The 16,236-nt window shown below is 29.4% G+C and overlaps 1 protein-coding gene across 1 annotated transcript in view; it reads right to left on the minus strand.

Annotated features, from left to right (window-relative positions):
* Window positions 1–418: 418 nt before the first annotated feature.
* Window positions 419–16,236, minus strand: part of LOC142329070 (uncharacterized) — a 38,445-nt gene continuing 22,627 nt past the window's right edge. Inside the window, exons 6-7 of the mRNA XM_075373368.1 lie at window positions 14,118–14,313; window positions 419–5,190 (exon numbers count right to left, since the gene is read on the minus strand). Coding sequence (XP_075229483.1) covers window positions 799–5,190; window positions 14,118–14,313 — 4,588 coding nt within the window. The 3' untranslated portion in view covers window positions 419–798. The remainder of the gene's footprint in view (window positions 5,191–14,117; window positions 14,314–16,236) is intronic.

A 16,236-nucleotide genomic window follows, 5' to 3' on the forward strand; every position in this document is an offset into this window, starting at 1 on the left:
TTAAGTCAAAAGGTACATAAAATTGTTACTAATTTAACAAGTTTTTTGTAATCAAATTAAAAAGAATAAACCTTTAAAAAAACTAAAAATTTAGCTCTCTTTCCTATTTTATAACACTATGTAAATTTTAATATCTTTTTCTTACAAATATTTAAAAAATATATATCATTCGTAATAGATATTTGTTCTCTTATGCTTTATTTTAATAAATGAAGTTATAAGTTTTAAAATTTAATAAAAATCATCATAAAATGCTCAACAAATATATATAATTTTGCTATTTATTCTAAACATATAAAATATGCTGATGTTTCAGTCAAATTTCTACTTGTATAAAAAAGAATAAATATTTACATGCACAAACTGTAATTCCATTTAGTGGTAACAATCATTGCAATGTATTTGCCTCCAAGCGGATGAAAATGTTATATAATTATAGAATAAGACTCATTTATTTTATCGATTATAAAAAATATGAAATTAAATATTTAATAACAGATTAAGCAGGTGTAAGTTTTTAAATTTGAAGTATGTTGTACGATGACATAAAGAGGAGGGTTTTGAGTTTCATCCAAAGCTTTAGTAAGCTAAACCAGAAAAGGAATAAATAAAACATTAGAATTTCAGTTTCACCATCGCATAATTTACATAATACAATTAAGTAACTGAAACAAAATACTTAAATTATTAATTATAACAAGCGATTTCAGGTAAGAAATTACTTAAAAATTAGAGACCAATCGTGTAGGGGAGTAACAATCTGTAATATTATATATGTTACAAGTTTATACATTTTTTTTAAACATTTGTTGTAGTATTAAGACTCATTTTAACATCTTTAATTGTTTCCAAATCATCTGAAGAAACAGAACTATCTTCGGATAAATTACATACACCGCTATCTTTAATAAAACAATCAGAACGGGATGAATTTAGTAAACTGTCTTTTGTTGTGTAAGATGTATTACTAGTTAATTTCTGATAGTGTTCACTATCGATTGAATTAAGTTTGTTTTGCGATGTTTGTTGTCTTTCTTGGTAATTAGTAATTTTTTGTTTTAATACATTAGTATCATTAGTTGTAACTAAAGAACTATTGTTATCTTTATGCAATTTATTAATATTTTCACTATTAGTATTACTATCATCGTCATCATCCTCGATAAAGATCATAGAGTTCTCGTTACCACTATTTAACTTAAAATTATGAGATTCATTAACAGTTTTACTTATTGTACCTATGTCAGAACTTTTATTTAACCTATTTAATAAAATATTACCTTTTGTTGATTTTGGACGATTAGAATCAGATTCCAATGAAGTTACATCTTTATTTAAAAATGTGGAATCTTTATTTTTTGAATTAGTGGATAACTTACTTCTTTTGGTTGAACTATTCGGTTTTTCATCTACTCTATCAATTATCTCACAACTACTTTCATCAGCTTTATCGATCTTATTATCTTCTGAAGAACAAGTACTACTTGAACTGCTGCTATTATTACTAGAGCTACTACTATTACTACTGCTAGAACTACTACTCGAACTGCTACTATTACTGCTAGTGCTATTCTCACTACTGCTACTAGAACTACTGTTAGCGCTGCTACTACTACTGCTGCTACTTCTACTATCCTCATCCTGAGCCAACTGGTCGGTATCTTTTGTCTCACCAGTATCATTAGGTTCCTTATGTTCTGATAATTCATGTTTTTGTAACACGGTTTCTGAATTGAACACCATAGAACAATAACTACAATTAAATAAAGCTGCTTGTGTTCGAGCTTGCTGTCCGGGATGAATAATAGAATGCTGTTCCAACTTAGATCTTGAATTATGATAGCGACCACAAACACGACAAGTAAAATTTTTACCTTCACCTTCAAAATTATTTTGATGTTCGGCTGCTAAATGTGCATCTAACGATGGATAATCTTTACAAACTTTAAGACAAACCCCGCACGATGTTGCTGCTTCTTTTAAATGAAATCTTCTTAAATGTTGCCACAAATGCCTTTTAGCATCAAAAGATTTACTACATAATTCACAGAAACATAATCCATCATCTACTTTATAGACTCTACGTACTTCACGTTGTCTACTTGGTGTCTTATCTGTATTTTTATCATTAACAGGAATGTTGTTTTCAACAATATTTATGAAACTAGTATTATTTTGATATTCTTTATTACTTAAATCGGACTTTCTTTTTCTATCAGGATGTAAAGTAGTTTTTGTTAAATCAGTCTTATTATCGGTTAAACCTAATTTTTTATTGTTTTCTGCCTTATTAGCTGAAACACATTTTTTTGCATGAGCATTATGACTATCAATATTATCGCTTATTTTACCACAAGCACATAGAAGTTCTTTGTGTTCTGTTTTAGTGTGATCTAATAAATCACCTGCATTCGTAAAAGTTTTTGAACAAGCAGAACAAGCGTGTGTATAAGACCTTCTAGACCTTTTAGATGGTATTTCTTCAATCACATCATTATCAATAATATCATCAGGTACATCAATAACAGAATTCTCATTTTTCATTTTGACATCTTCAATCTTATTTTCATCTTCATCATCTTCATCCACTACAAGATTTTTGTCAGCATTTTCAGTTTCCTCAATAACAGTTTCAGTTTCTATAACTTGTGTTTCATCATCTTCCTCATCTTCAATTTCTTCTTCAGAATTTTCTTCCATATGGGCTTCAAGATGTCGTTTTAACTGTTCTTCTTTAGTGCATATTTTTAAACATTTATTACAGGGGAAGAAATGATCACCATGTGAACGAATATGAGCTAAAACTTTACTTTTATTAGAATAAGTACGAGCGCATATCGGACAAACATTAGGTTTTGTTAAAATAGCTTTATGATTGCTGTTAACATGTTTCTTCAGTTCATCAAAATCTTTAAATGTAACTAAACAAATTGCACATAAATATTTTGTTAATAGTGGATGCTGCGTTTTTAGATGATTTCTTAATTTCATTTTATTTGGTGTTAATTCACCACAGAAACTGCAAGTTGGAGGCATACGTCCGAGTCTATGTTCTCTTCTATGTTTATCGAGATCAGCCTTACATCGTAACATTTTATTACAACCTACGTAATTGCAAGCGAGATCAGGATGTCTAGGATGGACCTCTTTAATATGATCCATAAGCTCGATACGAGAATCAAGAGCAACATCTTCACAAAGCTCACACCGGAATAACAAATGAGAAGTGCGTTTATGTTTACGAAGCAAGACTGGAGAATCAAACACTTTTGGGCACTTATCACAAGGAGATGGGGTAGGACCAGAATTCTTTGGACCGATACAATGTTTCATGTGTTTTCTCATAAGTATATGTTTCCTGAACACCTTTTTACATTTTTCACATGTATGTACAGACTCTTCATTAGAAAGTTCACTAATGTCAACATAATTCTGACTTTCATCCCTATGATGTTTCGTCATATGATTTGCTAGATGGCTTCGTGAAGCAGAAGTACGGAAACATAAATTACATGTTATATCAGGATGATTTTTATGTATTTTATTAACATGTTTCCATAAATGAGATGAACGTCCATAGAATTTTGGACACAAATCACAAGGTACCAGATTGTGAACTGATCTTCTATGTTGAGATAATTGATCTAGTGCAGAAAATTCTTCCTCTGGGCACAAACTACATTTCAACTGATCACTTGCATCGATGGAAGACTGCTTATCAGATACCGGAGTTGACACTTCAAGCTCATGACCAGGAGGCAAACCTCCTTCAGATTCAGGTAAAACATGTATTTTTCTATGCCGAGACATTTTGGATTTATTGGAATATGGGCGACCACAAATATCACAGCAAAAATCACCTCCTGTTAAAGGAGAATGACGACCTCGAACATGAGCTGAAAGATCGGCTACTGTACAAAAGATTTTTAAACAAACACCACAAATAAATGGGAGACAATCTGAATGAACACTCATCATGTGCTTCCAAAAATTAACTTTAGTTGCCCACAATTTACCACAAACTTCACAAGTGTTAGGAATTTCCCCTTGCAGAGAGTGATGAGTTGCAGCATGTTCGGACTTTAAAGCTCTACTCGGAAAAACCTTACCACACTTTTCTTCTTCACACAAAAGAGACGGTTCATCGGCATGACAAGAAAAGACATGCCGCCATCTTTCAGTGCGTGTTGAATGCGCCAATCCACACAACTCGCATGAAAAGTATAAGTAATATGTAGTCGAGCTATTCATACTATTAGGACCCTGTGAATTTCTATGAGCATTTTGTTTATGTTTAACTAGTTTCTCTTCATTAGGAAATACTTTAAAACAAATTTCACAACTCATAACATGACCTTCTTCTTTTAAATTTTCAAAAATAGAATTTTCATACTCAGTACTTTCTTTTAAAATTGACTGTAAATTCTGTTGGTTACATTTAGAATTCATTACGATAACGGATTCAGGATCAACGATCTGACCAGTATTATCATATAAATTGTGTATTTTAACATGAGTCAACAATTTTTTCTTAGAATCTAATTGCCGACCACAAATTTGACAGCTGTAACGTTTTTGGTCAGATTTTAAACTGTCTTTAGGATGACAATTATGTATATGTTCAGTAAGACTTACATAGTCAGAACAAATTCTTAAACATAATCCACACGCTGTAGCAGCCTCTTCCCTATGAGAATATAACATATGTAACCACAGACTGGCACGATCATTGAAATCCCGAACACAAACTTCACAACAGAACACTGTTTCTGCTTCTACCATATTTTCAGCCATAACATAATCATCCTCATTTTCCAAATTTTCACAGTTTGATTCAGACATTTGTTGGCTAAGTGCTATCTCGGCTTGATTGATTCCATGATTTTCTAGAAAGTGATCGTGTAATAAATTTCTTTTATTAAAAGATGTTTTATCAGTACCATTGCTGTCCTCCTTCCCTGCATCACCGGAATGGTCATCACCTTCACCACTCCCTGTTCTTTTTATTTTCTTAGGTTTATTGTTTTTCCTACGATTATAGGGCAGTTCTTGATTACTGCCATCTTCATAATCTTGTTTCTCATCATCATCATCATCATCATCCTCATCATCATCATCATCATCATTGTCATCATCGTCTTCATCTTCATCATCTGATTTATTTCCAGTCTTTATCATTGTATTATTCACCTATAAACAAAACAAATAGTTGTATAAAAATGAGCAAATAAATGCTTTAAAGAATATGATCAATATTTTAATACATATATGTATCACAATATTACTCCATCACATGTAAAAAGAAATTAATGACTTTAAGCATTAGATGATAAAAAATTCCTAATTTCCACAAAATTTTCTTATGATGCATAGCATCTTAATCTTAAAATTAGTTTTCTCATTCATTAGAAGAAAAATTCCTAAAATATGAATGTTTTGAAACCTAAAAAATGTACAATAATTAGAAATCCTAAAAACACTTTTACAATCTGCTAACAATTCAAAGGGCTGTCTGAGAATTTGCATTAAAATACTATTTTATTTAAATTTATTTGTCTGATTTAACTGCAATTATTACAATTAAAAAGTAATGTTTTCATAGATATTAATCTATATTATTTAAAATTTTGTTGGATTTAGTTTTTTAGAAATGTTATGTTTTTTTAAAAATTATGTTACATATTTTACTGCTGTTTATCTTTCTACAGAGAATAAAGATTTGTATTAAATTTCAAGTAAATACTCTTTTTGTTTAGACCTCTTACTATTATTATTAGTAAATTACAATCGATCTCAATAATACCTTTCTCATATATGATGTTAACTAAATTATAATAGATGCAAGCGCTTTGTTCTAGTGATACCTTCATGATAATCACTCAGGTTTGTAATCTAATTATTGCTTATAGCCACAACTAGTAATTAATATTCTAATTAGTATCAAGATTTTTTTTTTACATGTATGAAAGTAATCCCAAATACAGGTTCTCCTGAAGGGTAAGTTACTCATATTTTCTAGGATTTATTTAATAAATATAAATATTAAATTTAGTTATATTTTAACAGTGAATAACTTTTACAATGCATAAAAACTGATGTTTGAAAATAAATTTATTATATTATTTACATGTAAGAGACCAATTTTTTACAAAGTAAGAATTCTTTACATTCGAATTATTTATTTTTTGTGATTTTACCAAACTTTAAAAGAACTTAAAAGTTCTTTTAATATATTGTAAATACAATGACAAAGTATTCAAGTATACGTTAAGTATTCTCATTTCTAAGTATCAGCAGTGTCGGTCTGCATGGCGCGAGTAGTAGCATCTTGACCTTTCATCGAGTGGTCCGGGTTTGAATCCCGATCAGGTATGGTATTTACACATGCTACATTTGTCATTCATCCCATGCTCTGAAGCAGTACATAACGGTGGTCCCAGAGGTTAGAAAAAAAGTATCAGTAGTATTCTGGTGAATTTTTTGGGGAAAGTTAAAAACCAATTTTAAGAAACTTTTTGTACTACTTCCACTATACTTCCAAACTTGAGCACTATAACAAAGAATTGCTATCAGTAGACTATTTGATATAAGTTTTACAGAAAACTGAGTATCACTATGTAAATTAAGTTGCAAAACATATCTTGGTGTTAGAAGATTTATCTTGAAGATGTTTATCACAGGATGGGCCCGACTCAAATTTAAGGATCAAGAGTTCATATCAGATAAGAAAATGAATAACAACAGGAAAGTAATTCTATGCTTCGTACATTATTATTTTCACAACTTTTCTTCAACAAATTTAATATTATGGCAATTCAATTGTACTTTATTATTTAAGTCCAAGCCCTAGACAAATAATTTTAATTGTAAAATAGGTTTAAAAAACTCCTGAAATAATATTTTAAACAAAAATTATTCTTGTATATTTTCCTCATCAAAAGATCAACATTACAAGTTTATGTGTATCTATCTTATACATAGTAAACGCCTAATGCAACATTTTAAAAACCCCAGATAATTTTAGCAATTTATTTTAGTCAACTAATATTAAATAACAAACATGGATCATGAATGGCAAAAACACAGCCATTATTATTGTATGCAGTGCATACGTTTACTGTAAACCTTGAGACATGCCACATGCCAAACTTACTGCTGCTGCCATAAAAAATTAAAACATGCTTTAAAAATACACCATAGATTAATTTTATGGTTTAAAATTAAACCATAGTGAATTATATACAACCATAGTCAATTTTTGAAATTTTCCTAGTAGGCAACTGTGGATGTTTCCATTTCATACTCTTCCATTTGCTCTCTGGCTTGAAATCAGTGATGATTTTGTCCAAGAAAACTTTACCTTCATTTTTAAAGCAGGCCAAATTTTATTCACAAATGACCAAGAGTATTTGTTTAGTTTTGTAAGGTGTTTTGCAACTCACCTTGGACAAAATTTGTGAACGTTAAGTCTATTATAGATAATTTTGTAGGTAAAACTATGAATAATTTGTGATCATTTGCTACTTTCATAAATATTCTGTCTTTCAGAGCCATAACATTTATGATTTCAATGTTGTCTTCAGCTGTAACTATAGATGGGGTGTTTGACGCTCTTATGTCTAATATTTATGTAACAATTATTAATTTTCCAGTCTGCTCACAGATACTTCATTGTGGTAAAACATTTTCTACACTGTATTAAATCAATGGATACACCTATACACCTTCACAATCACTAAAAGACACTGAACACCATTCTTCTTTGGTACAAACTTTAAAGGTTTTTCTTTCGTAGTTCTTTCTTGCTAAACTTTTATTTTATTAATATAATTTAATAAAACAAATATTCAAATAGTTTTTATTCATGAATAAAGCTCAATTACATCCACTAAAACTATTAACTTAAGTTATAATTATTAATACATCATTTAAATAATTTTTAATCACAGTTTTCATCTTCAGTGCTATTACTTTTGTCTGAATTTAATAATTTTAATTTATAAATCGTTTTCTACCTGAGCTTCAACTGGACCGTGTAATTGTCTAATCATTTAAATTTTTTTTAAATGATTCATTCTTTCTATTCGTTGATAGTTATACTTTCAAATTTTGTAATACAAGTTTTCACAACACAGCAGACGAGTCGCAATCCAGTTTTCTACTTAAGCATAAATGGGTTCAATAGAATTTAAATCTGATAAAAATAAAAACCATGGACTTATTCTTTCAACTACAGATTTGTAATGTTTTGCTTTTATTTTTTACAAATAGCATTAATTTATAAAGTTCTATGTTCAACATATCTTCTCTCTACATGGTTTAACATGATTCTATTGGATGTACAATTTGGCACTGTATTTCCTTGCACATTATGGTAAGGTGTACTGCCTAATATTACTACACTATTTTCAGGAAATTAGGGATTAAATTTTAACATGTGCTTAGAAAATACACCATTTGTGAATAATAACTGGCTGATAATGAAGAAACTTTTCATATAGCAAGCCAGTTTCATTGCAGATGAAACAAACAATTATTAATCTCTCATCTTTAAAAATTGAAATTTTCATGTCTTTTTCTTCTTCACTACATTCCCATGATCTTTATTGGTAGTGAATACTCAAAACATACAAATCCCAACCATAAATACAAATTGCCTTCGGCAAGACATCAAGTTATTTCTTTGAACAATAAAATCTTTTGTATTGCATGTCATATATTTCAATAAGAAGCGACTACCATTATAATTTATCTATTAAATCAATAATTTCTAATAAAGTGAATAAGCTATTTTTTCTATCAATAAACATGTCATAATTTTTTACTTTTAACTGCTAGTTATTAAAGAGACAAGAAAACTTCAGTTGAATAAGTATACCTAACTATGCTACAGATTGACTATTGTCAAATTAAACATTACATTTTCTTATAGATTTCTTTTGTTTCTGAGGTGACACTACCAATTTTACAAACAGTTCTTTAATTCTCTGAACACTCCTACAATTATTCCAGACTATATATGTGATGGATGAGGAGAGCGGTGTTGCATTTTTGTTTGTATATGTGTACTTTAATAAATTTTTATTTTATTATGAGATTTAAAAATTTAAATGAGGCAGATAAATAACTTCTAATAAATTTTGACAACCTTTTTTTTTACTAAATGTTTTTTTTTTTCTTTTGACATGAAGAATGTAATTTTTAATAATGATATTTCATCAGTTTTAAAAATTGTTTAATGTATTACTGCATTAAATCTATAATTTTTTAATTAATGAATAACATCTATTTATTAATCTATATATATAAAAATGAATGTTTGTCTGTCTGTATGTCTCTTATGCCTTCCTAAACCGTTCATCCAATAGCGATGAAACTTTGGGGAATGGTTGGACGCATGCCAGGAAAGGTTTCTGAATTAGTTTGGACCCGCTAGGGTGGCGCTGGCGTCGAGATATCTGAAAAATTGTATTTATGGCCGATTTGGTTTATATTCAGAATATGAATATTAGTTACGTGAAAACAAATATTTTTGCAAAAATTATACCCGCTAGGTGGGGCCAGTGTTGAGATATTTACGAAACAAACTAACAAATATACAAACAGACTTTTTTATTCTATATATAAATATATATATAAAAGGCATGTTCGTATGTGTGTCCGCTAAAGACCAAAAAACTAATGGACCGATTTACGCGCGAGCAAAAGGGAAAACGGTGAAAAGGTGGATAAAAAGGAAACTGGGGGAGGGTTGAGGGAGAAGGGTGAAAGGGAGAAGAAGTTGGAAAGGTAAAATTTGTGAAGTTCAGTTTTTTATTTTTTTTTATCAAATTTTTAATTGTGTTGATTTAAACTCTCTCTCTCTCTCTCTCTCTCTCTCTCTCTATATATATATATATATATATATATATATAGCAATAGCGAAGCATTGCCGGGTCTGCTAGTTAAAAAATATAAATTGAAAAAAACAGATTTTAGAACTAGCATAAAATTTCTTTCTTAAAAAGATAGATTTGTTCATTTGATTAGTTTTTGTAGCAATTTTCAATCATGAAAAAAATTCTGTTTAAAATCTCATTCTATCAAGAACAAAACCACTTGGTCAATATACCACGGCATGGAATAGAATTAATTACACAGCAAAATGGGTTAATTCTCAAAAAATTTTTAAACAATACTTTTTAACATCAAACGACATGCACTTGTATAAGAATATATGGTACTTACATATTAGCCCATCAACCATAACCATAATGATCTCGTAACTTTGAAAGTACTTCAAAGTAACGGGATCATTAACATATTTTACACATTAAAAATATAAGCATTATTGCTTATAATTATAGATATAATTTAAACAAACTTAACCTGCGCTCGCTTTGCTCGCTAATCTTGAATAATTAACAGTAATGTTTTGATTATTTACATAAATGCAATAATTACTGAATTTATTTTTTTACTTTTTTGTTTAACCTCCGGGAATACTGTTAGCTATTGCTTGAGATAAATGATTTGTAGCATGTGTGAAAATGCCATGCCTGACTGGGATTTGAACCCAGGACCTCTGAATGAAAGGTCAAGACACAATTTATTAGTCGACAACGTAACTACCAAATATACTTGCATAAATCCAGTCAACAGTATGTATGTGTGTGTATATATATATATATATATATATATATATATATGTTATACGTATATATATATATGTTATACGTATTTTAAATTTGATTATTCTCCTCCAAATTTGAGAATTTAATAAATGTACAGCAATTTATTAAATACACTGGTGATTTTACATATTCTCCATATTACATAACAACTTGACTATAAGCAGTAATTACTGAAATTATTATTTAAATAATCAAAACATTACTGTTAATTTGTTAAGGTTAGCGAGCGAAGCGAACCTAGTTTATGTTTGGTTACATTATCATAACCTATCCTTTGCTTGCTAACCTTGTCTAATTAACGTTAAATATACAAATTATATATGTTATTCTCAAACATTACAAGCAATTAATCTAATACACTGGTAATTATGCATACTCACTGGATTAATCAAATTTACTGTAACACATATAAATGTAACAACAATATGTATATATATTTGAGTGGGGTAGATTATAAAAATATTGTATAGTTATTCATAAATCTGTGAAAACTTAAAAAAAAACTTCTATTAAGAAATCAGAAAATAGGCTAAATAAAATTTTCTTTATATTATAATGAGCCAAGCTCATTTTTTTTTAGTACCTGTAATGTTTAATATATATATATCTTTATAGATGTGGCAAATATCTAAATAAACTCTATTCCATCTTATAATAAGTTGTAGTTAATCAATGTTAGATTGATTAGAAAGTGTAGGTACACTTTTGAAATTTGGTGTTATCAATGGGAAATGGGGGACATAAAAAAGCATCATTAATGAATTTAAAATAAATAAAAACTGTATGGTCAATGGAAATCCAGATATCAGGTGGCTAATAAATTAATAACTCATCTTTATAATTTTTCATTAAAGTATTGATGCACTTCATGGTAGTAACAGGGAGGATAGCTGTTTTGTTGGTAGATATGATTATCCCTACTAAAGCAGTCTGAAAGAAAAATTACCATATATCTTATCTTTAAAACTGCACAAAATACATACCCTATAGACAAATGCATTTACAAATTTTGGCAATTTATAGTCACATATAAAAACTTGTTTCATTATTAAAGCAGAGTGATTCCAGTAAACTATTAACTTCAAACTGCACTTGTTTACAATCAATACTGAGAGCCTGGATCAACTAAAACTTATAGGGGTTTAACTTCAATCTCTAATGAAAAATTCACAAACCTTTGACCGTGACTTGCAGAGTTATAAGCTTATATGTATAGTGGATTTGCAGAGACTAAATAACAAGCCTATATGAACAGGTTTCTCTAACATGATCCACAGTTTCTGTAGAAATCTAGACCAGGAAGCCAGTATTCAGGGATCCTTTATCCCAAAATCTTGACTGCTTAAAGATACTGTCATATTCATTGGTTTTCAAGTATTCTAACAAAGAACTGCTTATACACAGTTTCCTTAACAGAAATTTGAAAAATTTAGCTTCACTTTAAGGTAATACTAATTATAATTGTTTCATAATCTGTAAATGGTAACTACTTATAATGTTGCAAAGATTTATGAAAAAGCCAAAATGGTTTTGACAACTGTAATGAAACAGAAACAGTATTGATATATATAGCAACAACATGATGTATTATATATGTTCTTAAATATATAAAACTAATCAATTTAATTTTAAAACATAAACATAAAAAATGTACTGAAGGAAGAAGCATGTTTTTTTGCTCATCAATATTTTTGTCAGATAACAAAAAAAAATAAATGCGTAATTAAATAAAATAAAACCAACTACAATAGTACAAAGTCTCACGGGCAATTACAAAGTATAGTGGCAAACACAAAATATTAATAAATAAATGATTTTATCTAGGCAAATATCTGTCTGGTGATATACAGAGTTTGGAAAGTTGCTGTGCACTGGAATTATGGAATTGTAATGACGAAAACTTTTTAAATTATTATTTTGTATCTTTATTTCATTAGTTCCTAAATTATTACTTTTTATTTTTATTTCATTCATTTTATAGAAACAGATATTACAATAACTGGAATAATTTATAAAAGGTGTTAAAAATGATCTCCTCCAACATCAATACAACACAGCACACACACATTTCAATTTGCTTTCAGTTACTTTAATCAGCTGATGCAATGGAATGTCTCTTATGAATGTTGTTATTGCGGTTTTTAGTTTGTCATTCATGGTCTGTCTGCTGGTTTCAAATGTAATCTGGGGGCATCAGATCGGGCAATTGTGAAGGCCATAAACCACTTGAAATAATTCAATCACCAAAGACATTTCATAAAAAAAGTCACTGACCTGTTAGTGCATGTGTCTGAGTGTGTGCTATGGTGCCATCTGTTTGGAACCAACTGTGATTGATTTCCACTCCTAACTGACTAATGAAGTTTGTTAAAACAGCACAATATCGATCACTGCAATAACTGTAATTTCAGAAAAGATTGGACCCACAATGCACGTTTTACTCATGCCAGCCTAGACTCCAATTTTCGCTTCATGTAATTCATAGGTGTTAGCTATCGATCACAGTCAATTATTTTATGAATTAATATATACCCTCTCAGATGACATCATACCTCATCTGTAAAAAATGTAATTTCAAGGATACCTACAGAATTTTGGTCAATAACATGTTTAAACCATTGACAGTAATTTAGTCTTTGGTGTAATCTGTAGGTTTCAGTTCTGGAATACTCATTACTTTATAGGGGAAAAGTTTCAGTTCTTTTCTTACAGCTTTGTGTGCGGTAGTAAGTCCAATATCTTGCTATTGTGTTAACTTACGCATTGACTTTGATGGACCTTTGCCCACAGCATCTAAAATATCAAGCAGCTTCTGTTCAATTAGTTTAGGGGGACTTCCTTTTTGATCAGAATCTTCTTCAGACCTGTTGCCCAAAGGTTTTTGACAACAGTTCAAACTGCACTGTGAAATTTTTTAGAAAACTTCTGCTTCAATAAATTTGTATAATTGTTACCTTCATGAAAAACATGTTTACAGAGAAAAACGTATTCCTCTACCAAAAGAACAATTACGTTTCTCACAACTGTTGATTTTGATAAACGAAATGAAACAAAGCACATTCAATCACAACTCAACACCTGCTGTCTTGGTTTATTACAGAGCAATGCCCAACGAGCCCACAAGGCAACCAACCTAATGCCAAAAGAATAGAATACACCAAATAATTCTAAAGCATACTGCATAGCGATTTTCCAAAAGCTTATACTAACTTTTTATTAATAGTTAAAGCTTGCTGTGGATGCCATTTTAAAGGCTGTTAATAGTTTTAGTAAAGTGAAGCAAACTGCACGATTTTCAATAATCTCTTTAATTTTAATATTACAATTGTCAAAGAAACAGTAACTCACAACTTTTTTGTGGTTTAATGTAAAAAAAATTATATTTTTCAGAGATTATAACATTAATCAATAAAATAATAGAAGAAAAAAGAAATATACACTTACAGTTTCAGCCACAAGTGCACTTATTTCATTAGCATGTTTAGACTTTTTATGATCTTCTAAATTAGCAGCAGTAGAAAATGTTCTTCCACAAAACTGGCACGTAACCAGTGGATCACCTTTATGGCTTACACTAACATGACCCCAAAGATGCTTAGCCATGGAATATGATTTTTCACACAAATCACACTTGAATGGTCTGAAAATATTCATATTATAAAAACAGTCTTTAATAGATACATAAATTTTAAACTCTTTCTCTAAAATAATATAAAAAAAAATGACCTATATAAAATAACTTAAAAAGCAATTCCAGTTTTTATTCAGAACTGAAAATTATTCTCAAGCCTAAAAAAAATTTATTCAATAAAGTTGTTTCAACCATAACAATTTTTTTTAACAAATTTTTTCATTTTTTTACAATTATAAAATATATACAATTATATAATAAAAAAATATGAGTTATCTGGAAAGAAACCTATATTCTAAACGTAGCAGGAGGAGGAGTGAAGGTGTAAGATCTTAGTGCAATAATACAGTCAAACTCAGTAAGCATTTAGCAGTGTTAGAAGAAAGAGGTCTGTGTTGCTGTTACTGGTTTAATAACAAATGTTTAATATGTATTGCAAGTGTTACAGATAAAAAACACATTGGCTGCAAATTATACTGGTAAAAATATTAACAGGAGCCAAAAAAAATATTAAGCAATTGAAATCATCAACCTTGCAAAGCTTACTAAGAAAACTTAATGAGTGAGGGCGGCACAAAATAATGATGCGGTAGCTTAAAAATGAATGAATAAAAGAACTGACTGGATGAGTGTCAGAATTCATGAAGAGATGAATTCATTACATTAACAGAAAGTAGATGTCAAAATTCAAGATAACCAACAATTCACCATTTCAGAGCTTTCTGATCAGTTTTATCAATTTCTTGCTGCTCAGTTCTTTATGAAGTGATCATAATAATGCTAGGCTATCATAAGTTTTGAATTGAACCGAATGGATGCAAAATTTCTTTCACTACACGTAACACATCACACACAGTTACATGTGAAACCTTCCTTAAGGATTACAATAATGAAGGCCATATCTTTTTGCAGTTTTATTCAGTGAGACTTGGATTTCATAAATAAACATAACTGAAAGTCAATTAATAGGGTGGAACTACACTCAGTAAGTAACAAAACAAAAAAAAATTTTCTGACAGGAAAATCATGGCAACTATCTTTTGGGATAAAAGAGAAGTTTTCTCAATAAATTTCATGGAATAAATTGTGAAATATAGTAAAAAAAGGATACTTTAAAATTCCTTTGGTATATTGAAATGTACATGACACAAACTCTTGTTTCACAATGTCTAAATGTATATTGCTAAGTATATGATAACTTAGTTACTCAAGTGAAAAGTATTTAAACATCATCCTTATGAGCCAGTTTGCAACCACTGATTAGCATCTCTTCATGAACATGAAGAAATGGTTAGTTAGCTTCTCAGTACTTTGAAAACTGCAATGAGCAGCAATCCAGTGTGGCAAGGCAACTCAAACTACAAGCAGAAAGATTTTACAACAATGGAATTCAAAAGCTTGCAAAATGCCATGAAAATTGCTTTAATTTGGCAAGAATATATAAAAAAAAAAATAGGTATAAAATGTAGTTTTAAGATTCATATAATCAAAATGCGGTAACTGTATTTCGCCCTTTTTTTTAACATACATTACTATCCTAATAGTTCTCATGCAATATAAATTACACACCTACACTGCTGCCACTTAGTACAATGTATTATTTAATTGCATAATTGAAGCCTTTCTGAACATTTACTGTTAAAGTTGACAATTTAAAAACTTGACCATATGTTTAAAAGATGTATGTTCTGAATTTATAATTAAACACACATTCAAGTAAGTAGCAGCAACATTAAGATGTTACTTTAATACATTTTCTTATTATAAAGTAACTGCAGGATGCAATTTTCAAAGTTTTCCTTTTCTTTCAACTAATTATTTATTCAAAAAGAAATTACAGATTTATTCCTATTTATCAAATAATTTATAAATTACAAGGACTATTTTTAATTAAGGCCCGATTGGCTGTAACAATGTAAATTTTGGGTGGCT

The sequence above is a fragment of the Lycorma delicatula genome, chromosome 8, assembly GCF_047948215.1.
Source record: "Lycorma delicatula isolate Av1 chromosome 8, ASM4794821v1, whole genome shotgun sequence".
Taxonomy (NCBI): Eukaryota; Metazoa; Arthropoda; class Insecta; order Hemiptera; family Fulgoridae; genus Lycorma; species Lycorma delicatula.